The sequence below is a fragment of the Theobroma cacao genome, chromosome 2, assembly GCF_053813885.1.
Source record: "Theobroma cacao isolate CCN51 chromosome 2, ASM5381388v1, whole genome shotgun sequence".
NCBI lineage: Eukaryota > Viridiplantae > Streptophyta > Magnoliopsida > Malvales > Malvaceae > Theobroma > Theobroma cacao.
In genome coordinates this window covers 7,904,698-7,928,062 of record NC_142640.1, presented here as the reverse complement: position 1 = coordinate 7,928,062, position 23,365 = coordinate 7,904,698, and the positions used below count along the sequence as shown (strand labels likewise).

The following is a 23,365-nucleotide window of genomic DNA, read 5'->3' as shown; positions in this document are numbered from 1 at the left end:
TCCAAGTCTCCAACGACTGAGTATTAATGGTTTTTTTTTTTTGGTTTTAGTTGTTTAGTCCCTTTCTCATTGTCCCTTACACTTTCATCCGTTTCATTGTCCCAAACTCGACCCCAAAATTTACAGAAAAAACTTGTTTTCCTTGTTTAACTCTTGAATTCCTTGCTAAAATTCTGACCACTGAATCAGTTCGACTGCTTGTCTTCTTGACTTGTAGCCTAATATGTTTCAAGCTCTCTGAATTTTCTTTGTAAACCTTTCAAACTTGAACGCTTGAGTCAAAAGCAGCGGCATTTAAGCTAAATTTGTGTTGCCCTGGTTAACTCTGATTGCGAACAGGCATTGCTTTGTGGTTGCAATGATTGAATTTCAGAGCCCGTCAACACTGCTTTTCAATTGTTAGGCTGAGAAGCCAAATCAATTACCGACACTATTCCACGGCGCATTCTTCCTATGGTTAGCGTCGCGTATAGACAATTACCGCAGTGTCCCAAAAGACTGTTAATCTGCTTCCGGATCTGCAGATAACCTTTTGTCCGCCAAGGTCGAAACATTTCACAGTGCAGTAGAAAACCTTCCACATGATTCAGAAATATCCTAGTTAACACTGCATACATGCTTATCACATTCGTAGACATCATAAGATTATAGTAATATCAAACTACATCATCTCATCAATGGCTTTGAAAGTGGAAAAAAGAATCTAAACCCAAAATTGCAAACAAGTGATTAGATTGCAAAAACTTGAACAAAACTTCAATTTCTAATTTGATACGGTGGCGGCAGACTCCAAAGCAGGCTGATCCTGGTTGAGTGCTTCCCAGTCAAGTTGCCTCAACATTTCGAACCTTTCTCTCAATGGCACGAACCCAGCTTTAGGAGCAACAACACCATAGTTTCCAGCTTTATGGATTAGGACTACACTGGATCCCATATCAGGTCCATGGAGTTTTCCTGTTAATAACACTCTCAGGGGCATGAAAAGTGATTTCCCCTGCCATGAGAGTTGTAGCAAGGCAATTCTAAGTTCAGCACCATGCATGGTATTATCATTTCAAGAAGGCCAAAATGGAAAAATCAGGAACAAATAACTGCAATCTATAAATCAAACCCCACCTTGCGCTTCAGAGTTTTGCCAAAGCCCTTTACCCATTTCTGCCAGCCAGCATGGCCTTCTTCCAACGCACCAAGGAGTTCACCACTATCATAGGCAGCTAGGAGGCTGGCAGAAACCTCAGAAAGTTTATCTTCTACAACAGGTTTACCTTCAGGACTGCAAAAGACACAAAGCCAAACAACATAACGATAGAATTTGTTGACATAACCAAACTCCTGCACATGCTTTTGGCATCTTGAAAGCTATTGTAACAACTCAAGAACAAATTTTGCACCAGTAAGTCTGATGATATTATGGTGCTTTTCAGACTCTAAACATCCAAAAATCCCCAAAATTTCTGATAAAATATTCATTTGTTAGCACAAACTCACTAAGACCAACAAACCCAAAAAATGGAGAATGCATAATGTTTCAAAGCTGTGTTCTCAGTTTCTGATGGTCTATGTAATATTTCAAACATTTTCAGTATTTGGATCCAAAAATTAGAACTTTAGTAATGCCTATACTAAAGGCTTTAACCCTGACATTATGAGACTGGGAAGACTGCACGACCACAACCAAAATTTCCATCAAGACAAGTACCAATCCAGAATATAATACCAAATAATGTTGTAAAGACCAAAAGTTTTAAGGGCAAGAATTTGATAATCACCTTGTCAAGGTAGCATGCACAGGATAAGACAGTAAGTTTGAGAGTGCTGTATCGGAATCCGTTACCAAGTCAATCCCATCCTTAAGTAGCAGAACTGCCTCCTGTTTTGGACATATTCACATGAAATTATTATCATAATCTTGTTGTACATGATGTTGCTCAAATACAGAATACTTTAAAAATATGTGTTAGAAAGAAAGTTACATCTATAAATGGCCCTTCCGACTCTGTAAGAAGACCAGTACTCTTCCAGTGCTCACCAATAAGCTTGGTCAACTCCTCAAATGGAAGTGCTCTTAAGTGCTGACCATTCATCCACCTTTAGTTTCATAGGAAGAAATAAATTAGTAAAGTATATTACCATAGCAATATTTAGCAGACAAGAAACAGATATATTTCAGTCTTAGTTCTTCTCTAGTGCTGCAAGACAAATTGCAAAATCCATGGTAGTTCTTGACAATTATCCCCTGTGAATCACTTGATCAAGCTTGGAACTTGCATATATCGTACAATTTAAGAAAACACAGATCATGATAATATGAGCAAATATAGGAACACGTAAGACAGCCATGCAACTAGAAGATCTTTGGTCTATATCCCACAGCATGTTATATAAATACCCTGGGAATAGTTGCCAAATGTAAGAAAGGATGGAACTTAAAAGCATTGAGAAGTTACCTTAACTTGGTAGAGTCAAAAACAGCACCACTTTTGTTAACACGACCAATTGTGAATTTTTCAACTGTGAATTGCATGAAAACAATATTCAAGTGAGAAATAGGTCAAATTAAATCATCCAGATAATATCTCCTAAGCTGATCATGATTTTCCTTTCCTCATTCTATTTCTCTCCCTCTCTCTTTTTCATAGAGAGGGGAGGAGAGAGGGCAGGCTGTTTAGGACTTAAGAGTAGAGAAGCATTTACATCAGAGCAAGTTGAAGGAAAAACTAACCAAGTTGCTCAATTGTGAAAAATTCATTTTCAGTTCCATCACCCCAACCTAAAAGTGCCAAGTAATTCACCATTGCCTGAGGCAGATATCCCATCTCTCTGAACTGGAACAGTGTAATTGTTACACATGGAGAATTTAATCCTCAATCTAAAACATACTCCAGTAAAACCCAAGAAAATCAGAGTAACATGCTTATTTCCCAACATTTGCCACAAAACAAAGTAGACTGAAGATAGCTACCTGACCAACTGAAGTTGCACCATGGCGTTTTGACAATTTACTTCTATCAGGTGCAAGAATCAAAGAAACATGGGCAAAGAAAGGCATTGGGAATCCAAGAGCCTGTGGCAAAATATTTTTTAAATTCCAAGATTTGCATCCTCATATTGTTGAAAGAAAACAGAAACTCCAAGAGCCACCAAACATCTCAAAAACAACTGATGCTTTTTAAGATTACCTTGTATATTAAGGCTTGCCTTAGAGTATTCGGTAAATGCTCTTCCGCTCTGGAATGCCAGCATACGGAGAGTGTGAGGACAAAGGACCAAAACAATCGCAAAGAAAACAGATATCGGATGTAGAAAAATGGTCAAATAATTAGACTTCTCTAATTACCTTATAACATGTGAAATAGCCATGGTAGCATCATCAACTGTAACACAAAAGTTGTAAACAGGTTGTCCATTGCTCCTCATTATAACAAAATCTCCAAGTGTGTCCAATTTCCAGCTAACCTTCATGACACTATCCAACAAAGTTAGTGCCTATATAACTAAATTACAGTTAAGTGTTATACATTCTGTTGTTAAGGGACTCCTGAAGCTTAAACATAATGATGCCACTGAGTTAAAAATCCTTAGATTACATACAAAAAATTGCGGTTTGCTGGTCACAAGGCTATTAAGGGAGAAATAGCTCAATCAATTGGACTTACTTCACCTCGAATAAGGTCATTAATTTTCAAGCTCCCTTCCTGCGGAACACGAAATCGATATGTATATGGGGTTCCCTTTGCTAGCTCATCCTGTACTTCTTCATCTGTTGCAGTGGCCCACTTACCCGTATACACTGGAGGAAGCTTCTTTAGCTCTGCAATTTCCTTCATTTTTTCAAGTTCCTATAAAAGATTAAAAAAGCACCTATGAGTTGAGTGCTAAAAAGTGATCATAATTCATAGATACAGAATCACGCTATTAATAGTTCAAGTGGATCATAGGCTATGTCTTTTGAGACAGGAGATTCACATTTAATATCCAAAGAAATAGTTTTCTTCCGATTTCTAGAGGCAATCAACTGAAAACGAAAGCAATTCAAATCTCTTCTCATTTGTAATGTTTTACTAACTTAGGGCCAAATGTTATGTAATGTGACCTTTATAGAGCAATTACCTCATTGGAACAAAAACAACGATAAACATGATCAGATTCTAAGAGCTTCTCAGCATATTGCTTGTACATAGCATTTCTTTCAGATTGTCGATAAGGACCGCAGTCCCCACCCACGCCAGGGCCTACATAGAAACAGAGAAATCTATTAATGCTAAAAGTGATGAACAGAATGCTAGTACATGTAGAATTGCAGTAACACATTTCAAACCAAATTAACTGAAACAAAAACACAATGATAAAAGCAGATAAACAGTACCTTCATCCCAGTCAAGACCAAGCCAAGCTAAATCTCGAAGCACGGCCTTCTCTGATTCCCGCGTCGACCTCTCCAAGTCAGTATCCTCGATTCTCAGCACAAATTTACCCCCTTTCGATCTAAAATTCCAGAAGAACAAATAAAAAATCATAATTGACTAAGTTCGACATGGAAAATAAGAATTAATGTACAAGAAGAATAGAAGTAGTAGCAAAAAACCTAGCAAACAAGTAATTGAAAAGAGCAGTTCGGGCACCGCCGACGTGGAGATTGCCGGTTGGCGAAGGAGCGAAACGCACTCTGACCGGAACATCACTATCAATTGATGCGCGCACGGAGAGATTTCTACGAAAACGGCGGCGAAAAAGAAACGGAGGGCCGAGTTCAGGGAACACTCTGATTCTCATCCATGGCGTCCCTGCAACGAGAGTCGCCATTTCTGAAACAAAACGGGAGATGAAGAGAAACTCGAAAAAGGATAGGAGACTGATACAGCAACGTTTCAGGGACTTGCAGCGGTGCGTTAAGTCTATTTGATGTGAAAGGAACGGCTGTGATGAAGCCAGGGGTGAATATTTAACACTGTCGAAATTTTCAATTTAAACAGCAACCTTAAGGAAATAAAAGGGGCCGTGAGGGTGACCATGCACCCATAGGCCATACTTACCGTCCACGCAACCCAGCCTAGGCTTCGACAGATCTTTGTTATTTATTTAAGTACAACGGCAAGTCCAATTGATACTCAAAGGAAAAAATAAATTTGGATTTAATATAATTTTGACATTATTAGTTTTGAGAAATAAATCATTTTATTCTTGAAAAGGAAATGTTCTTGAGCTCTAACATTTTTTTTAAGAATTCAAAATTTCGAAAGTGAAAAAAATATTTTCATTACTAAGCTAAAAGAAAATCCAAAGAATTTTACTTTGTAAATATTTATTTATTTTTGGATTCAAAATTAAGTGAAAAATATTTTTTTCAAAAGTTTCTTAATTTATGTCTTCGTTTTTTTTTTTTTACTTTAAATTGACTTTCAAATGATTAATTTTTAAATTTACAAAAAGGTGATTAAAGGAAAGGAAATAAGAAAGAGTGTGTAGGATTTGAAAACAAGGAAAAGGGGATTGATATCCTCATTCATTGGATCGATCCCATGAGTTTAGGATTTTGGATGAGAAATAATTAAAAAATAATTATATTATATTACATTAAATTTTATATTTATAATAATTATAATAAATTAAAATTTGAGGGATGGCAGGTGGCTCCGCCTCTATCTCTAGAGCAATTTTACTTCCAAGGATAGATCCCTTGTCTTAGTGTATCGATCATTTAAAGGGTTTTAGCCTTGCAATAGTCATTTTTCTCATAAAATAATGGTTAATTTTTATCCTAAAGCAACCCTAACGACTATAAGTTTAATCCAATTATAGAAAGGGCACTGCAACACATCTGAATAAAGAGGGAATAATCTTGAAGATCATTTATATAACCTCCTCAAGCATTTAAAAAATAATCATGTACTTTTAGTTTTAAAGTTTTATTCTTGTATTTAAATCTTGGTAAATCATTTCCCCCATACTTATCTAGCAAACATTCAACCTTTTAGAGATTATTCTAAAAACTTAGATCTTATTTGAGATCAAGGAGTGAGGTATCCTTAAGAAAACTTAGTGAATCCGATTTCTTGGCAGGGGAAGTAAAAGGAGAGGACATAGGTATCTCGAGAAAGGACCAAACCTCTCTAAATCATTATATTTAAATTCCCTACACTGCCCTCTCTATTTAATTTCAAGTTAACTTGTGATTAAATCTCTATATATGGCTCAAGTGAATATGTTTAGAGAAGGCTATTCCATCACCACACCTCCAATGCTTGACAATTTTAACTTTACTTAATGTAAGGCAAGAATGAAAGTCTTTTATCTTTCAATGAGATTTAAGGATGAGGTATTCTCTTAACTTTATTTATGAGCTTTTGTACAAATAAGTGTTTGAGTTTTTAGAAGTTTCTAAACTTTTGTTTATATATTTGGAAGAAAAATGATTCAAACTCTATTCTTTTTGAAAGAAATATCATACATCAACAAATGCGATAAACGCTCAAGTGCCTTTTTATCTTAATTTTGAAAAGGAGAAAATTATTAAAAGTCATTTCTTAGTCTTAAAAGATAATAACATAAAGGCTATTCTTTAAACTTTTAAAAGATGTGATTGATTTGAATTTCACGATTATAGCAAAGTTGCATGATTTATTTTGACCTATTTAAATTGATTCGAAAGTTAATGATCGAAACTTAAATCGAATGATTATAAAAATTTTCCTTTTCTATATTTGAGAAAATCTTAAAAAAGAAAAGACTTATAGCATGTTTGGTTGGGGGAATGACTTATTCCCAAGAAAATTTGGTTTCTTTGTTTGGGTGAAAAATGGTCAAAGGAATAGTAATTCCATAAGAATGGCTATTCTCCAAAATCCTTTAAAACCAAGGAATAGCTAATATCATCCTCCTTATGCTATTAGCTATTCCATGATTGAGGAATAAATTAAAAAATTAATAAAGATAAAAATACCCCTTACAAGTTTGAAAATTTACAACTTCATTTGTAATTTTTATTATTTTCTCTCTCTCCTCTTTTTGTCACTTGATTTCAACTTTTAATAAAATATTAATATTTTAAAATATTAATATTAAATTATAAATAAAATATTAATATTTAAATTATCATTTATTAATAAAATAAATTATAAATTATTCTTATTTAAAAACAAAATAAATTAAAAATAAATAAACATAATATCATTTAAATTATATAAACAATATTAATAATTAAATCATCAATTATTAATATTTTAAATAAATTACCAATTATTAATATTTAAAAAATAAAATAAAATAAAATAAAAATTAATCATAATAATATTTAAATAAAATAAAATATTAATATTTAAATTATCTATTATTAATATTTTAAATAAATAATCAATTATTAATTTTTAAAAATAAAATAAAATAAAATAATTGATCATAATAATATTTAAATTAAATAAAATATAAATATTTTAAAATATAAATAATTAAATTATAAATAAATATTAATATTGAAATGATCAATTATTAATATTTTAAATAAATTATCAATTATTAATTTTCAAAAATAAAATAAAATAAAAATTAATCATAATAATTTTCAAATTAAATAAAATATTAATGTTTAAATTATTAATTATTAATATTTTAATTAAATTCTATATTATTAATATTTAAAAAATCTAATAAAAATAAAATGTCATATAAATAATAAAAAGTGTTTTTGTCTTTTTATTTTCTATTCATTTTTTATTTCAAAATTATTGTTACCAACCAAATACTACAATAAGTCATAATAATTATTTTTATTTTATTCCCTTTGTCATATCAAACTAAGCAATAATTATTTTATTCTATTCCCACCTCATTCTATTCTAACATAATAACTATTTTATTTCATTCTTGTCTATTCCGTTAACCAAACATACTATTAAGTTTTTTTATCTTAATTAACTCATAAAGAGAGATAACAACAATTAAACCAAATCTCAATTGTTATCTTAAAAATAATATTATATATATAAATTTCAAATGATTAATTTAAACCCATCAACTTGTTATTTTTAAATTAGAGATATCTACAAAAAAAGGCTTAAGATAGTCCCAAAAAGATTCATCTATGGAAAATCAAATCCGATTAAACTCGACTCACCCATTTTCATAAATACTTGTTTTTATTTATTTTTAACTAGCAATTCTATGTAAAATAAAAATATTTTTAAAGTGAAAAGTTGTTATTTATAAATAAAAGACAATTACAATCGAAAAATAATTATATAAAAAGATAATTGACGTTTCAATTATACATTATTAAAATTTTATTATTTTAATTTATAAATTATTCAATATTAAACATTTTAAGGAAAATCATTCCATTTGGATAAATTTTTCTTTACAAATTGGATAAATTTTATTAATGTTTATACTAAAAAATATTTTAATGAAAATCATTAGATACAATTAGAATTATTATATTTAATAGATAAATCTTGTTAACATTAATAAAAAATTTTAAAAAATAACAATTGAAGATTATAATGAATAAATATGACCATAAAAATAATTTAAAATAATAATATAAAAATATAATAAAAAAATATGATAGTTTTGTCAATCAAAAATTTTTTTAACACCCGTATTTATATATATATATGTTATAGATAATGTTTAAATATTTGAGCAAGAAAAATATTAGAATAAAATTTTTAAAAAATTAAATAAAAATACGTTGTTTGTTTATATATCACGTGGACGTGGGCTCAAGTTTAATCATAAAACCCGAACTCGACCCGGGGTGGATTGGATCTACGGGCTTGACCCTTGGACACTTTTGTTTGAAAGAAAATCTAGGGGGTGTCAATGTTGCAGTGTATGGTGGGGTTTGTCTGGAAGCCGTTATTTTATCGCGTTTGGTCCTGAAGGCTGAAGCCCACCACAAGAAGCTCCTGCAGTAGCCGAAAATATAGAATGAAGGAATGAATCAAACGATTGCAGCGCCAACTCCTTCAGCTTGCTTCTTTACTGATAGAGGCAGTACCTCTCTGCAATTCAGATTGAACCATAAAGCCGTGGTGATTACCATGAAAGACAGAAGCAAGAACCGCAAGCCGCTGCAGAGAGGCAGGAATCTCAGCATCGAAGCAATTCAAGCCGTGCAGGCCTTGAAGCGAGCCAACCGCAACACTTATAATAATCCCTTGCCGGAACTGGAGCGCGTCTTTGACTTCAAGTTCCGGCGCTTATTGAAGTTCGATATGATGGCTGTTCTCCGGGAACTCCTCCGGCAAAACGAATGCCTTTTGGCTCTCAAGGTTCGTTTTCTTTCTTCGTCCTCTTTTTTTTTTTTTCATTTTATTTTATTTTCATTATAATTCGCAATCCAATTTCTTGAAAAATATGAAATGGAAGTGAAAATATTGCATTAATTAATCTTAGTTTGGAGAATAATGTCTTAACTGGTTAATCCTTTTTTGTTTGTTATGATTAATTTCTGGAATTCATGTTTACGTTTCCTCTTTGAAGCGCCAATTTTGATTTTATTTAATCCGAAAGAGTAATGGATTTAATCAATTATTATACTCCATTACCACTAGACTTACTTATTTGTTTTTCGTTTGTGCTAATCAGAAACTGAACAACTGATATCAGTATAAATTTTGGTTATTTGATCTAGGTTTTCGACGAAATTCGAAAGGAGGTCTGGTACAAGCCTCAGGTCTTGTTATATGCTGATTTGATTGCAGTGTTTGCCAGCAATGGGTTGTTTAAAGAGGCTGAGCTTCTTTACTCGTATTTGAAAACAGAAAGCAAATTAGATCAAAACATCGAGGGTTTCAATGCTCTATTCAATGCATTGATAAATTTTAAGCTCACTCAACTCGTGATGGATTGCTATGGGTTGATGAAAGCTATAGGGTGTGAACCAGATAGATCATCATTTAGAATACTCATAAACGGTCTAGAATCGAAAGGCGAAACAGGATCTTCAGCACTTTTAAGACAGGATGCTCAGAAATATTATGGTGAATCTTTGGAGTTCCTTAAGGAGGAAGAAGAGGTTACAGCTAGCTATTAACTTATTTGGTAGGACAACTGATTAATCACTGTTTGTAAGTGGTCTGGAGCCAGCTTTCAGAGAACCTTTTATAAAACTAGAGATCGCTTTCTGGTATTACCTATAGTATTTTGGCAGAGCCAACTTATTTCTAGTGGTAATAAGATGCCAATTCCTAGTATTTTACTTTCTCTGATGTAATACTACCAGTCGTGCAGGTCCTGTATTTTGGCTGTTTATCAGTTTATTCTTTAGATTGTTATCTCAGCTGCCCAGACTTAAGGATCAACGACTTTTGCTTTGTGCCATTAGAGCCTTTAGGGGGTGGGTGCCCTTTTGTGGGCATTCTGCCGAGCTGATTTCCATATTTCGCAGCTATTAGCTTTACTCTTCATGTGGAAGCAAAATATTTTGCGGGCGCAGCATCTGGAAATACACTCAAAAGCAAAACCAGAGAATGCAAGGTGAGATTTATATATAACGTTGCTTTTAAATAATCATACATTGCATAGAAAATTATGCTCTCTAGCAACAATATTAAAAAAGTGACAAAACTGGGACCTTCTATTCCTGTTTCTTCAACCTTTTTCTACACTTTTTCTTCTCTTTTGACTATTATGCCGCTTCAATGGCAAATCTGGAGATGTTCTCACTTTCACACTATCTCGTTAGTGCGAACTTGTACACCTCTTCAGTATAGATCTTAAAGTTTCCAGCAATGGCTGAGAGGTGAAATTATCTATGCCATCTTTCCCTATATAAAAATCTCAGAGATCGTTTCGTTACTTGAATTGTTTTCCTTCATACGTCTGACCAAACTGCCAATTTGCTGGAGCAACACTGTAAGATGCAAGTGTCCGGCCGCTACTGGCAGTTACCTCAAAAGAAAGTGGCTGTCCTATAAGGTTGATATTGCACTGCCAGTTTTGTCCCCAGTTTCTCGCCATAGGTATCCACCCTGTTTTGGGGCCCTTCACTTTCACTCCTACTACTTCACCATCCAATCCCACATTGGTAATCAGGACCTGACAGAAGTGAGAGCTCCCACTCATTGTGAATCTTATCCCACCCCTTCTTTCACACTTTACCCTACACAATGTTTGCACAAACTATGATTCCTTTGATACAAATATATGAAAATTTTATTAAAACTTGCCAAACGTATATAGTTTGATATGTCATACCTCTTATACTGAACCGGCACAATGTCTGCTTTTCTCTCTGCAATTTCAGCAAACGCTGCCTCAGACATCTCAAAGTGTTCCTTGGGAAAATTGCACCAGCCACCGTAATCTGCTGAAAGCCCATAATTCGGTGGACAGAAATCTGTGGCAGTGAGGATGACAGAGGGGCTCCCTTGGAGACACCACAAGATATGGTCAACACATCTGAGCTCAAAGCAACCTCCACAGGTACTCCCTTTGTTGAATAACTTGGTACTAAGTCCAGCACTGTACTTCCCATAGGTCGCCTTGTGAATATCCCCATAACCACAAGCTCCTCCTGCCAGATTAGGCCAGTACTGTTAGCTTAAATTAATTTTAGTTTTCTGTACCAATTTGAAATACTTGTTAATATAAAAGAGCATTCTGTGGTTGAAACTCTAAATCGAAAGTTGCAATAGAAAGTACCTCTGATGATTGATCCGTCTGTCTCTTTGGTATATGTTGCAGTAGCTGACTTCCATTCTTCTTCCTTGGAAATGACCTTGGTTGTTAGCAGTAGAATCAAATAGAGAACTGTAACTTCAAGGGCACCCATTTGAGGCCTCTGAGAACTTTGAGTAGTGATTAATGATTATATGTGATTCTTTTTCTTCTTTCCTCTTTATGGGGATTGTTGTGAGAGGAAGGGTTAAAAAAGCCCCTTTCCCTGGGGAAAGGACCTCAAACTCCTTGTTGAGGTGAAACTAAGCTAGGTCTGTCCTTAACTTGTAATCTAGGTGGAAACCGCATTCAGAGTACAAAGTTTGAACTTAGGCCAAAAGACAAATAGGGCTCCTTGGCTCATATTTGTGGGGTCACTCGACGAGAGCCTGATGAAGGGTATCTTTGTCTATAACGGAAAAGAAGGAATGCTTTCTTTTTTTTCATTTCTTCTTTCTAGTTGGTAATGAGACTGAAAAAGAGTGTGCTGCCTGCATTTGGCTACATAATTACGAGAGCAAGGCCAGAAGGGTCTAAGGCTTTGTAATGGTGGCAGACAGGAAAAGCGAAAGTCTGAGAAAAAGATAAACTAGGACTATTAAGAATCCTAAAACAATTATGAAGGGTTTTAGATTTGTTTATAGCAACTAGCAAAGTACTTAAAGAAGTCAAGATACATCCATTGGCTCTTCTTTTTAGGAGAGAAAGATAATGATGGGAGGGACTTCACAGGGAAAAAGGCTTTGACTGTTGGGAGGCGCTCACTAGCAGACATTATACTCAACACAATCCTAAACCAAACAAGGGAGAAAAATTATAGATGGGAATAGAGCGAAATAGCTTAGTTATTTCTTATACCAAACGCGCTGTGCTAGTGTTTTGCATGAGATGTCACCAGGTGAGAGAGAGAAAGGGCGCAAAATTTTGGCGGGATAAATCGAAGGAGAAATTAGCTCAAGTGGGCCACCATGAGGCGTGAGCCCACTGACGCTGTTGCCGGAATTGGCTGCGACATGCTATAAATGTAGTTTAACTTCAATCCATGATCTGGACAGCAAGTTATTAACAGCATTGCGGGTAATTTGGTAATTTTGGACATGATATAAAAATAAATGGTTTAGGTTTTTTATAACTGTACTCATTCGTCTATTATTTTATATTTTATGCGAATTGACACATTTAATCTGTATATAACATATTTATTTACCTGTACTTATATTATATTAACAAATTGACTCATATTATTTAATATATCTAACACGTTTAAACTCATTTATTGAATTGTTAATATTTAAAATACATAAATGAACTTATTATTCATGTTTAAATGAATTAATCATTTTTAAATAAGTTAACCGTAGCCTTTAAATGAGTTAATTGTTTTATGCCTTGTAACCTGTATAATAAACATATTGTGTTTTATGACAAAATAACTTTATCAATTATTCTCTTACATTTACACAACACAATTACAATCCGTCATCTCAAATTACCAATCTTATTAGCCTTAATTTTGGGATTCTTTTGTTGAAAAAACTGATAAAGACCAAAAAAAGAGATAATGAAAAGAGGGTCTAAAGTCTAGAGGGACTTCTAAAGCAGATATGTTCCTTCAATTTTGGGACGTTTGGCACCATAGCAGACAATAGCAAGTTGTTGCTTGTATCTTTTATGCTCTGCTGCAACGAACCTGGCCCAACCCAGAGAAAGGTACAAACAAGGGTCCAGCAGAACCCTGAGGCGTGTGAGCAACAGAGCCACACACAGATGTCGCCATGTGAGCAGCAGAGCCGACCTTGTCAGTTCCATGCAAAATCCTGGGGGTCCAATCGAACTCGGCTACACCGAATATAAAGCTACCGCCCACGGGTTATCAAGGAAGCACTCTACTTCTTTCCACTTTCCAGTTCTTAAAATCTCTCTTGTTTTCCTTCTTTCTTAATGATGATCAAAGCCATCTATGTCGTTCTAACACGATATTATTCTTTGTGATTAACCATACAATCATTGTTTCAAAATCTTGAAGAAAACAGCTGTGGATAATATCAATACTATGACAAAAATGTGAGCCTTACCGGCAAGAGAGAATCCCAAATATTCTGTAAAAAGTTTTAAGACAAAGTGAAGATTTATGTATATAGGTGTTTATGCTTAAGTTCCCTTCCCTAGCATCTTTCTAGCCACACTATAATATCCTTCAATGGGACAATGCAGCTAACCGGGATGGTGTTCCCTTTGTCACGAATGACTATGGAACTGTGGCCGTTGCAACTGGAGTTTGGCTTGTTGAAGTGATACAAGTTATATGTTGTTTGTTCCAGTGTTCCTTCCCTGTAGACAAAGACACTATCATCTTCTTCCATGCATCGCCACTTCCTGTTTCGGTCATGAATCCGATGAAGAGGCATCCCCCTGAAGGAAAAAACAAGTGGAACCAGTATAGACTATTAGTAAAAGAAATCAAGTCATCGAGCTTGGAAAAAAAACATTACTTAATTAATTTAATATCCATGATTCTGCACGTATTTGTCAGTGAAGATGCTTCAATAAGGCCTGCTAAACTTATTTTTATATCTGCAAAGATTAAAGATATTTACCAGGGGCACACATGCACTCCCTCTATCAGAATAAATTATACAACACAGATCAACTTTGCATTTATTTAACATACTTGAACAAAATATTTGAATAAGGTTGAATCCTTCTCAAATTTCTCATGATGAAACATATTAGCAAAAGGTAAGAAGAAAAGGGGGAAAATGTTCTAACAAGCATTTTATAGGGAGATATGGTGGGATAGTTAAGCATTCCTGCTAGATCAACAATCATAGCTATAATTTGGACCATTCAAAACTCACCAATCCAATCTAAACAAGGCTAGCACCTGGACGGGAATGAGCTACAAAGTATATAATGTTACAGATAGTTGTTACCAAACAAAACTCAAGTACTCATTAGAAAAAACAATAGTAATAAAAGCAAAAAAGGCAAATAATTTAACCCAGTTTCTTGAATTGTCCAAAGGTCTGAACGTCAGTTAGTATGAAAGTGGTTCTCTCAATGGGCAGGTAGCAAGCAGTATCACACAAATCAAATGGCATATGAAACTACGATTGTCTTGTTTTCGGGGTTAACTCATCAAAGAATTGTACAGTAAAGTGGAATAACAATGAATGAATGAATGATAAGAGAGAGTAGTTGGGCACAATAAATTACCGGTTTCAATACAAGCAATAAATGTGGAACAAGTAATTTACTTTTGCAACGAACAGACTTTAAGACAGTAACTCCAATAAAACTAAAAGGTTAGAGTAAAAGAAAACGAGAAAAGAAATTGCTTGGGGGGAAGAGAATAAAGAAAAACGATCCGTACCTAATGTGGAAGAGTTCAGAGATATCGCACATCTCGAGATAGAAGTTAACGGCGTCAATGAAGGCGCGGTAGGTGTAAATGTGGAGCCCATCGATCCTGGGGTATGGCAGCCTCGGTCTGGGCGGCGGCGTCGTCGTAGGTGATTCACCTGCCGTGGAGCCCAAGCAATACGAAGACTTGGAGCGCCAGGAAAGCCCCGGGGACGCCGTGTGGACGTACTCCTTCCAGGCGACCGCGGAAGTTCCCTGGACGGGCGGGAGGCCGACGAAGCCCATGGTAGCCATGATGGGCTCGAGCTCGTCGTGCGTCATGAGGGGTTTGAACGTTTTGGTGAACCAAAGCGCTAGCTTTCTCATGCAGACCCTCATGCAATCCTCCATTTGTCGTCTTATTATTTTTTGTAAAGGATTGGGATTTAGGATTCCCCCTGGAAAAAGGAGAGGTTTATTTGTTTGGTTTTTGAGGGGAGCTTGATTGTAGGGATCCTAGAGCGTGGATTTTTGGAGGGTGGAGTTTGAAAGGTTTTCTCTTTTTGACACCCAAGTTGCTACCTATTTACTCCCATTACCAATCATTTCAGTATCAACCATGGAAGCTTCAAAATTTCCATAAATCAATGCTCAAAACCGATCTTAAAGTTTTCCCCTGTTCTTTGCCCTACAGATGTAAAGCTATCCAATTTGCCCTTTTCCCCTGCGTTTATCTACATTATTATGTACTAATTTCTCTCAATTAGATGGCTTGGTGCCCAAGAAAGTTTTTTTTTTCTTTTAAAAAAATAATAATATATCTATATTAGCAATTAATCAAGTAAAGCTCTAAAATAATATGCAAGTTTAAGATAAATATATAAATTTATATTTTGTTTCAAATTAAAGTTAAGCATAAAATTACTCCTATCACTTTCGTAACTAATTATTTAAAAAAAACACTTATTGTTTGTTTTTAAATTTAAAATAATTATTTTTTTTGTATATTTAAAAAGCTTACTTTTTGCTTGAATAATTTTTTTTAACTCATAAAATGAGTACCACAAGATCTAGTCATAATCTATATCAATTATTAATATCAATTCTTAAATTTTAGATCGTGAGTAGGGAAATTACTTAAAATTCAAAAAAGATTATAATTACAAATATAAAATTACGGAAGAACATATCTTTTCATTTTTTTATGAAAATTAATTTTTTTTTCACATGTAAAAAAAGGGAAAAAGTTATCATTTTTTCTTTTTTACGTAAATTTATTTTCCCTCAAAATACAAAAAATTTAAAATATAATTAATATTGTTTTTTTAATTAAAATGGAAGGAGAAGGAATAAAAAAGAAAGACAAAGACCACACTGCAGCTCTTCCCTGTAAATAGACAACTACTAATCAGAATCACTGCGCCTACAGCTGAGAGCCAGACTGAAGAAGCGAGTGAATCAATGGAAAAACCTTGTAACTTCAATCTTCATTTTCTCCTTCTTCATCTACTATTCCTTTCTTTACTTCTAGGCCTCACGAATTCAACGACAGCGCCGAACCAAGATGAGCAATCCAGGATCATATCAAGATTCCAAGAATACCTCCAAATCAACACAGCCCAACCATCCCCAGACTATCAAAAATCAACCCACTTCATCCTATCCCAAGCTAATTCCATCTCCTTAGAGTCCCAAGTCATAGAATTCGTCAAAGGCAAACCAGTTGTTCTCCTCAAGTGGCCCGGCTCCGACCCTTCACTTCCCTCTGTACTTCTTAACTCTCACACCGATGTCGTCCCCTCTGAATATTCAAAGTGGGTCCATCCTCCTCTTGGGGCCCACATCGATGGAGAAGGCAATATCTTTGCCAGAGGCACCCAGGATATGAAGTGCGTTGGCATGCAGTATCTGGAGGCTATTCGCAGGTTGAAGTCTTCTGGGTTTCACCCAAAACGGTCTCTTTATTTGTCGTTTGTTCCTGATGAGGAGATTGGTGGCCATGATGGTGCTGAGAAGCTAGCTTACTCTGATATCTTCAAGGATTTGAATGTTGATGTAGTGCTTGATGAAGGTAACGGGATTTAAGTAATTTTTGAAATTTATGTGTCTTAAAAACATGCAGTACCATGTTGAAAAAGGCTGATAATGAGGCCTGATTGAAGTCAGATATGAAAATGTCATACTTAATAACTCTTCGAATTCTCGAAACCTCTCCCTCGCTAATTAGTATTGCATGGAATGCTTCTTGTTCCTTCTTTAGCTTACACGTGAGGGCCTATTATACTTTATATATAATAGTTGGCTATTTTGAGCTTTAGACTTTTGGATAATTGGTCTTCCAGCTCTCTCTTTTGTGATGATAATATCTGTTTTGAGAAACAGGGTTGGCTTCGCCCGATGAGAATTATAGATTATTCTATGGGGAGAGGACTCCATGGTGGCTGGTGATAAAGGCTACTGGAGCTCCTGGACATGGAGCGAAGCTTTACGACAATAGTGCAATGGAGAACCTTTTCAAGAGCATTGAGAGTATCAGGAGGTTCCGGGCTTCGCAGTTTGATTTGGTCAAGGCAGGTTTGAAGGCTGAAGGAGAAGTCATTTCGGTTAACATGGCCTTTCTGAAGGCTGGCATACCTTCTCCCACTGTAAGTCTTTAGAAATTTAGATGCATTATTCTGAAGGCTGAAACCTTTTGCTTGTTTTGTTCACTGTAGTTAATTTACATGCATTATTCTTTCAGTTAGATATTGCTGAACTGTTCCCAAGCTAAATTTGTTTTCTGTTAACAGTTTAGCTCCAGATTTTTATCATAAAAGCACAGAACACTTAGCCCATGTTGCATCTGTCAAGGATTGTCTAGTATTGCATATGTGTTATGCGGTATCTATACAGATAGATTTACTGACTTTTGCTTGGCCAGTTTCGCTTTACTGACTTGAGCTGGTTTTGGTGCATCAAAACCTTATTCCAATTGCCAAAAGTCGTAATGAGTTTCTTCTAATTTAGTTCAACAATTTCTTTCCTCAAACACTTGGGAAATATTACACAAATGGATAATCTAAATGTTTTTTAAAAAATTATTAGCGTATGAATCTTTAAAAGAAGACATAATATGCAGACTCTGTGGAACCTAATATAAGGCATCCTGGTAGGCTTGGCTGGACCGAGGATGTATGTCGTGAGCGTTGTTTGAACATAAATAAATTCTGAGCAATTGAAAAATTGATTTTCATGTATCAATTTGAAGTCTTTAGGGTTGATAAGTAGTTGTTAGATATGTTACCTGTCAATTTGCAAAGCTGTAGCATGCTTGCATTGTTTCATTGAAGACGGCAAACAATGTGCATTAATCTTATAGCATAGTCAACTTAAGCACTGGAGTTGCCTAAGAGATTAAACCTCCTATATTAAAAATGCTCAATCATTTAATGCATGGTCAGTTAGGCCTTTCAGCCCATCTTTCTCCTTCCCATTATGATCATTCCGTTCACATCTATGTCGAATCCACACATATATTGTTTATATTAATAAAAAAAAAATTAGTGATATCTTGATTTTAGTCTCTAACTCATCCATGTTGAATCCATACATATACTGTTTATATTAATAGAAAAAATTAGTGATATCTTGATTTTAGTCTCTGACTTGCACGTGTTCTTTGTTGTTTGTTTGCCAGGGTTTTGTCATGAATTTGCAGCCATCAGAAGCAGAAGCTGGTTTTGATATTCGAATACCACCAACTGCTAATGCAGAATCATTGGAGAAACGGATAGTTGAGGAATGGGCTCCTGCTTCACGAAACATGACATTTGAGGTAGACACATTGACTCATTTCTCTCTCAGAAAAATGTTGGTCTTTGGTAATATGATAAAAGAGTGGTGTAGTATGTTTTGGAAACTTTTACCATCACATTTCGTGAAGTCCTGCAATGCTGAAATTAATATGATTACATCTTACAGTTAATTCAGTTTTCCCCCCTGCTTGTTCCATTGAAATATGACATTAAACAACTCCCCCCTGGCCCCCCCTTCCCCCACCCTTTTTTTTTTTTTATTAAGAGAGAGAGGGGGGCATGTATATCAGCTTGAGATCATATGAGTTAAAAAGGTAATTAAATGAGGAAAAGAAATGGATTGTAACAGCTACCCACTTGTAGGAGTTTCGCATGGTACTTGGCCATTTGCATGCCACAAATTCTATTCATAAATCTAAGTAGTTTTCCATTGCCTTGTGGACTGATTATTTTTTTGGCAGTTTAAGCAAAAGGGAACTCTACATGATAACCTGGGAAGACCACTACAAACTGCAATTGACAAGTCTAATCCATGGTGGACTCTGTTGGAAGAAGCTATCAAGAAAGCTAATGGAAAGATTGGGAAGCCTGAGATATTTCCTGCCTCAACAGATGCTCGCTATTTTCGGCAACTGGGCCTGCCAGCTATTGGTTTTTCACCTATGGCTAACACTCCTCTTCTGCTTCATGATCATAATGAGGTACATCTTGTATCATTATTGTCCTATGTTGACCATTGTTCTTCCTACCCAAGAATCTGATGCATGTTTTTTTCTTTAATATATTTTGGGGGGATTAGAGGGGTTTATGATGGATAATTTGCAGGATGATACTTTTTTATATGATGCACGTAGTACGGTTGCAAATAGCTTGAACCAAAGTACTGTTAACCACAAGGGATTTTTCATTGAGTATTTGTAAGACAATATCTACTCATGTTCATTTTTGAATTCTGCTGCAAGCAGTACCTAATGGGAAGTGAACTGCAAGCGTATAATTTTAACCTTTTCCTAATATGAATAGTATAAAAAGAATTCCAATTTCTGAATGAGTTAGACCAAGGTGATCTCCTATGTTATGCATGTGGATGATGAAGAACCTTGGGCCCCCTTCAGTTGTCATTCACTGCTGAGGTTTTTTGACCATGGCAGCAGTTCATGAATCAACTGGATTTGTATCATTGGAATCTTAAAGACCAGGTTTCATTCTTTTCTTCTGTTTTTTTTTATTGGTGTGCGGCTCTGCGCAGAGCCAATCAATAGAGATGGTTGCCCTCTTAAATCATTTTCCTTAGTACCCTAAGTGTAAATGACAATAGATAGCCTATCATTGCTGCCATTTGTTATTCTGATCGGTGGAGGATTGTCCTTGATATAAAGCCTTGTCATTGTGTTGCTTTTTCTTGTTCTGGTTCCATTTGAAAATTTCAAGCAGTTACTGACCAATTACTGCCAGGCAAACCTCCCTTGTTCTTTGCTAGATTATTGTCTTTTAACTTTGTTGTTCTGTCTTGCCTTAACAATATTTATAACCATGCAATGCCAAGTAGCTTTAAAATCTGACACTAAAACAACTAATGAACTTGATGAATACGTTTTGGGCTGTACGCATAGCATATTAGGGTGCTAGGAACTATCAGCATGTGATCTGACTGTTGTGTTTTCTATCTTATTGCAGTTTCTAAACCAAGCCGAGTACTTGAGAGGAATTGATGTGTATGAGTCTATAATTAAAGCTTATACATCATATATCCCACCTGGAAGAGATGCAGTTTCAAGGGACGAGTTGTAAGGGACCAGCAAAGCACATCTTCATGCTCAAGGGATAGTTTCTCTCTCTGCCTCGTTGTACCATAAGAGGAGTGAACGTTTGGGTATCTCCTAATAATGTATCAAACTCCTATTTATGCTGAAGATAGCTGGTTCATCATGTAACTTCCTGGATGATGTTAACAATAAGTCTACGATGGAATGACCCATTTAATGGATAGTTCAACGATTATCCTAGTAGAGCATCTGATGTTTGACCACAATCACCTCCTTACAGTTTTCCGTCTTTGAGCTCAATGGCTATTCAAGATCGACAGTATTATCAGCAATGATCGTTACTATCAATTTATTAACCTGTTAATAAACGTCAGATCACAAATAATAAAGAATGCTACTACTTTTTGAGAGTGCCAAGCTATATATTTCACTCTTCTGGATTCTCTTCGCCTCCCTCCTTTTTCTTTTTTCAGTTTTTATTTTCGAGAGCCTCTATACATGCACGAAAGCTATCTTGCAGTTGGACCAAGAGTCTTGCTTCAAAGGAACTTGTTGCGTCATTTGTAATTTGAATGAAAGTCAAACTCGTTACTCTATAAAATTGACTAGCAAGGGTCAGTGAACCACATCATCATTTGCTACCAATAGTCACCACAGGAGCATACTCCATTCTGAAAATGGTGGTAACGAATAGGATCTCTGATGACGATAAGTCGACACTCCATCTTTGCTACAAACTTTGCGAAGTTATGACAGTCTCCACAGATCCTAAGGTTTTTCCTGATCCTAATAGCAGTTCCGGCTGACAAACTCATCAAACCAAATACAATTGCCACCTTCTCACTGTGATAGCGAAGTGAGTCGTCTCTCTGTTCCCCCTCAAGATCTTGCAGGACAAAATCTGTGTCTGGAACATAGCCCATTCCCATTAATTTGTGAATTAACTGATTTAGCCGCCTGTTGATTTCATTGATTTTTGGATGTGCCGTATCCCCTAAAATAAAAGCATGAATTTGCTTGTTCACTTCAATCCAGCTGCAGCCTGGCTCCTTTGTGATGCCCCTGTGTCTCATTGCCCTCCTGATTTCAGAGACATCCTCCCATCTCTGAGAATTTGCATAAATATTGGACAACAGTACATATGTCCCTGAATCTTCAGGATCTAGTTTTAGAACTTGTTTAGCAGCATATATAGCTAGATCCACATTACGGTGAACCCTGCATGCACCAAGCAAAGTTCTCCATGTCACCGCATCTGGTTCACATTTCATTTCGTGAATCAACTTGACTGCCTCATCAAGCTTGCCAGCCCTTCCAAGAAGATCAATAATGCAACCATAGTGTTCCCTTCCTGGATCAATACCATAAAGTCTCTTCATTGATTGAAAATAATACCGCCCATCATCCACAAGTCCGGCATGGCTGCAAGCAAACAGAACCCCAAGGATAGTAATATAATTTGGTTTCACACCTGAAGCTTTCATTAAATCGAAGAACTTTAATGCCTCTCGGCTGTAACCATTTTGAGCTAACCCTGCAATCATAGTACTCCATGAAATCACATCTCTATCTACCATCCGCTCGAAAACAGACTTTGCATCCTCCAAACTGCCACACTTACAATACATATCCAAAAGTGCATTGTTAAGTATCAAATCTACATTAAACTTTAACACATGTACATGGACTTGCCTCCCTACCTCTAGCAGAGCTAACCCGGTACAAGCTCTTAAAACACTTGTTAAGGTCGATTGATCAGCTGAAAAGCCAGCTCTTTTCATCCTCTTAAACTGATTTAAAGCTTCATCACCATCACTATTCTGTGCCAACCCTCCAATAATTGAATTCCAAACAACATAGTCCCTAGTTTGCATTTCATTAAAAACGCAAACTGCATCTTTCAACTTATCCAATTTTGAATAAACATCAATAAGAGCACTCCTAACAAAAACATCAGATTCTAACCCCACCTTAATTATACCGCAATGAAGCTGCCTAAGATTGACTAGCCCATCACACGCTCTCAAAACCGAAGAAAAAGTATACATATTAGGCAACACGCCTTCTCTAAGCATTAAAACAAGAAACTCCAAGGCCTTGACACTTAACTTGGCATTAGCATAGGCAGATATCATGGTCGTCCAAGTAACAACATTCCTCTCAGGCATTTGGTCGAACAAAGCCCGCGCTTGTTCTAATAAGTTAAACTTAACATACATATTGATGAGAATGTTAACAAGAAACGTTTTTGGTTGATGCCCATTTGAGAAAACGTGCTTGTGAACGAGTTTGCCTTGTTCAACAGCGTTGCGGGCTAAGCAGCTCTTGATCAACTCAGAGTAGGTGACAGAATCGGCATAAATTCCGTGCCTTTCCATGACAGCCATGGCTTTCATAGCCCTGGAAAGGTCCCTTTGGTAACAGAAGTTTACGAATTCATCTAGCAGAGTTGATGATGACGAGTTTTTGGGTTTAGCATGGGAGGCAAGAGGAGTAAGAGAATAAGACCGCGATACTGAAGAAGGTGAAGTTCTTAGGTATTTTAGCTTTCCTGAAACGGCTTTCATGTCTTTCGTTTTACCAGATTTTAATTTCCTTTTTCAAGAATTTCAACAGTGAATAGTATTCGAAGTTGAAATTCTTCGGTGCTCGCCATGTTGCTTCTTGCAAAATGCGAAGAATGAAAGCAATAGAAAGAGAACGCAGCGTTTTAAAGGAATCAACGGTGGGTTAGGATGAGACGAGAAGCCAACGTGGGCCTGGTCCATAAATGAAACAAAAGGTTGGGAATCAGTTGCTATCCCT

General features: G+C 35.7%; 5 protein-coding genes and 1 pseudogene across 7 annotated transcripts; 2 read left to right on the top strand and 4 right to left on the bottom strand.

Moving 5' to 3' along the window:
* Window positions 1-582: 582 nt before the first annotated feature.
* Window positions 583-4,932, bottom strand: ERS (glutamate tRNA synthetase). Its single transcript, XM_018115506.2, has 13 exons — window positions 4,586-4,932; window positions 4,367-4,485; window positions 4,111-4,232; window positions 3,657-3,839; window positions 3,338-3,456; window positions 3,180-3,228; window positions 2,963-3,064; window positions 2,723-2,825; window positions 2,448-2,511; window positions 1,974-2,088; window positions 1,770-1,870; window positions 1,117-1,273; window positions 583-994 (listed from the first exon to the last, which is right to left on the bottom strand). Exons 1-13 carry the CDS (start codon window positions 4,801-4,803, stop codon window positions 764-766), a joined length of 1,683 nt encoding a protein of 560 aa, XP_017970995.1. The 5' UTR covers window positions 4,804-4,932; the 3' UTR covers window positions 583-763.
* A 3,892-nt stretch (window positions 4,933-8,824) lies between these two features.
* Window positions 8,825-11,662, top strand: LOC18608386 (pentatricopeptide repeat-containing protein At1g62350-like; annotated as a pseudogene). The gene is made up of 3 exons (XR_016024597.1): window positions 8,825-9,269; window positions 9,632-10,476; window positions 11,246-11,662. The product of XR_016024597.1 is annotated as a pentatricopeptide repeat-containing protein At1g62350-like (transcript).
* Window positions 10,460-11,778, bottom strand: EXPA20 (expansin A20). The gene is made up of 3 exons (XM_007043042.3): window positions 11,644-11,778; window positions 11,197-11,515; window positions 10,460-11,101 (listed from the first exon to the last, which is right to left on the bottom strand). Exons 1-3 carry the CDS (start codon window positions 11,771-11,773, stop codon window positions 10,795-10,797), a joined length of 756 nt encoding a protein of 251 aa, XP_007043104.1. The 5' UTR covers window positions 11,774-11,778; the 3' UTR covers window positions 10,460-10,794.
* Window positions 11,779-13,678: 1,900 nt separating this feature from the next.
* On the bottom strand, window positions 13,679-15,697 carry LOC18608384 (tubulin-tyrosine ligase). Its single transcript, XM_018115355.2, has 2 exons — window positions 15,032-15,697; window positions 13,679-14,070 (listed from the first exon to the last, which is right to left on the bottom strand). Exons 1-2 carry the CDS (start codon window positions 15,409-15,411, stop codon window positions 13,824-13,826), a joined length of 627 nt encoding a protein of 208 aa, XP_017970844.1. The 5' UTR covers window positions 15,412-15,697; the 3' UTR covers window positions 13,679-13,823.
* A 672-nt stretch (window positions 15,698-16,369) lies between these two features.
* AQI (Peptidase M20/M25/M40 family protein) lies at window positions 16,370-20,800 on the top strand. Of its 2 annotated transcripts, none has more exons than XM_088803475.1 (5): window positions 16,370-17,071; window positions 17,383-17,645; window positions 18,677-18,814; window positions 19,262-19,495; window positions 20,472-20,800. In XM_088803475.1, exons 1-5 carry the CDS (start codon window positions 16,462-16,464, stop codon window positions 20,583-20,585), a joined length of 1,359 nt encoding a protein of 452 aa, XP_088659601.1. In that variant the 5' UTR covers window positions 16,370-16,461; the 3' UTR covers window positions 20,586-20,800. The 2 variants fall into 2 exon arrangements, with proteins under 2 accessions (XP_088659601.1, XP_007043100.2); XM_007043038.3 differs by having other exon boundaries at window positions 16,372-17,071; window positions 19,256-19,495.
* An 82-nt stretch (window positions 20,801-20,882) lies between these two features.
* REME1 (Pentatricopeptide repeat (PPR) superfamily protein) lies at window positions 20,883-23,321 on the bottom strand. Its single transcript, XM_007043037.3, has one exon. The coding sequence runs from the start codon at window positions 23,125-23,127 to the stop codon at window positions 21,199-21,201; it is 1,929 nt and encodes a 642-aa protein (XP_007043099.2). The 5' UTR covers window positions 23,128-23,321; the 3' UTR covers window positions 20,883-21,198.
* Window positions 23,322-23,365: the final 44 nt, after the last annotated feature.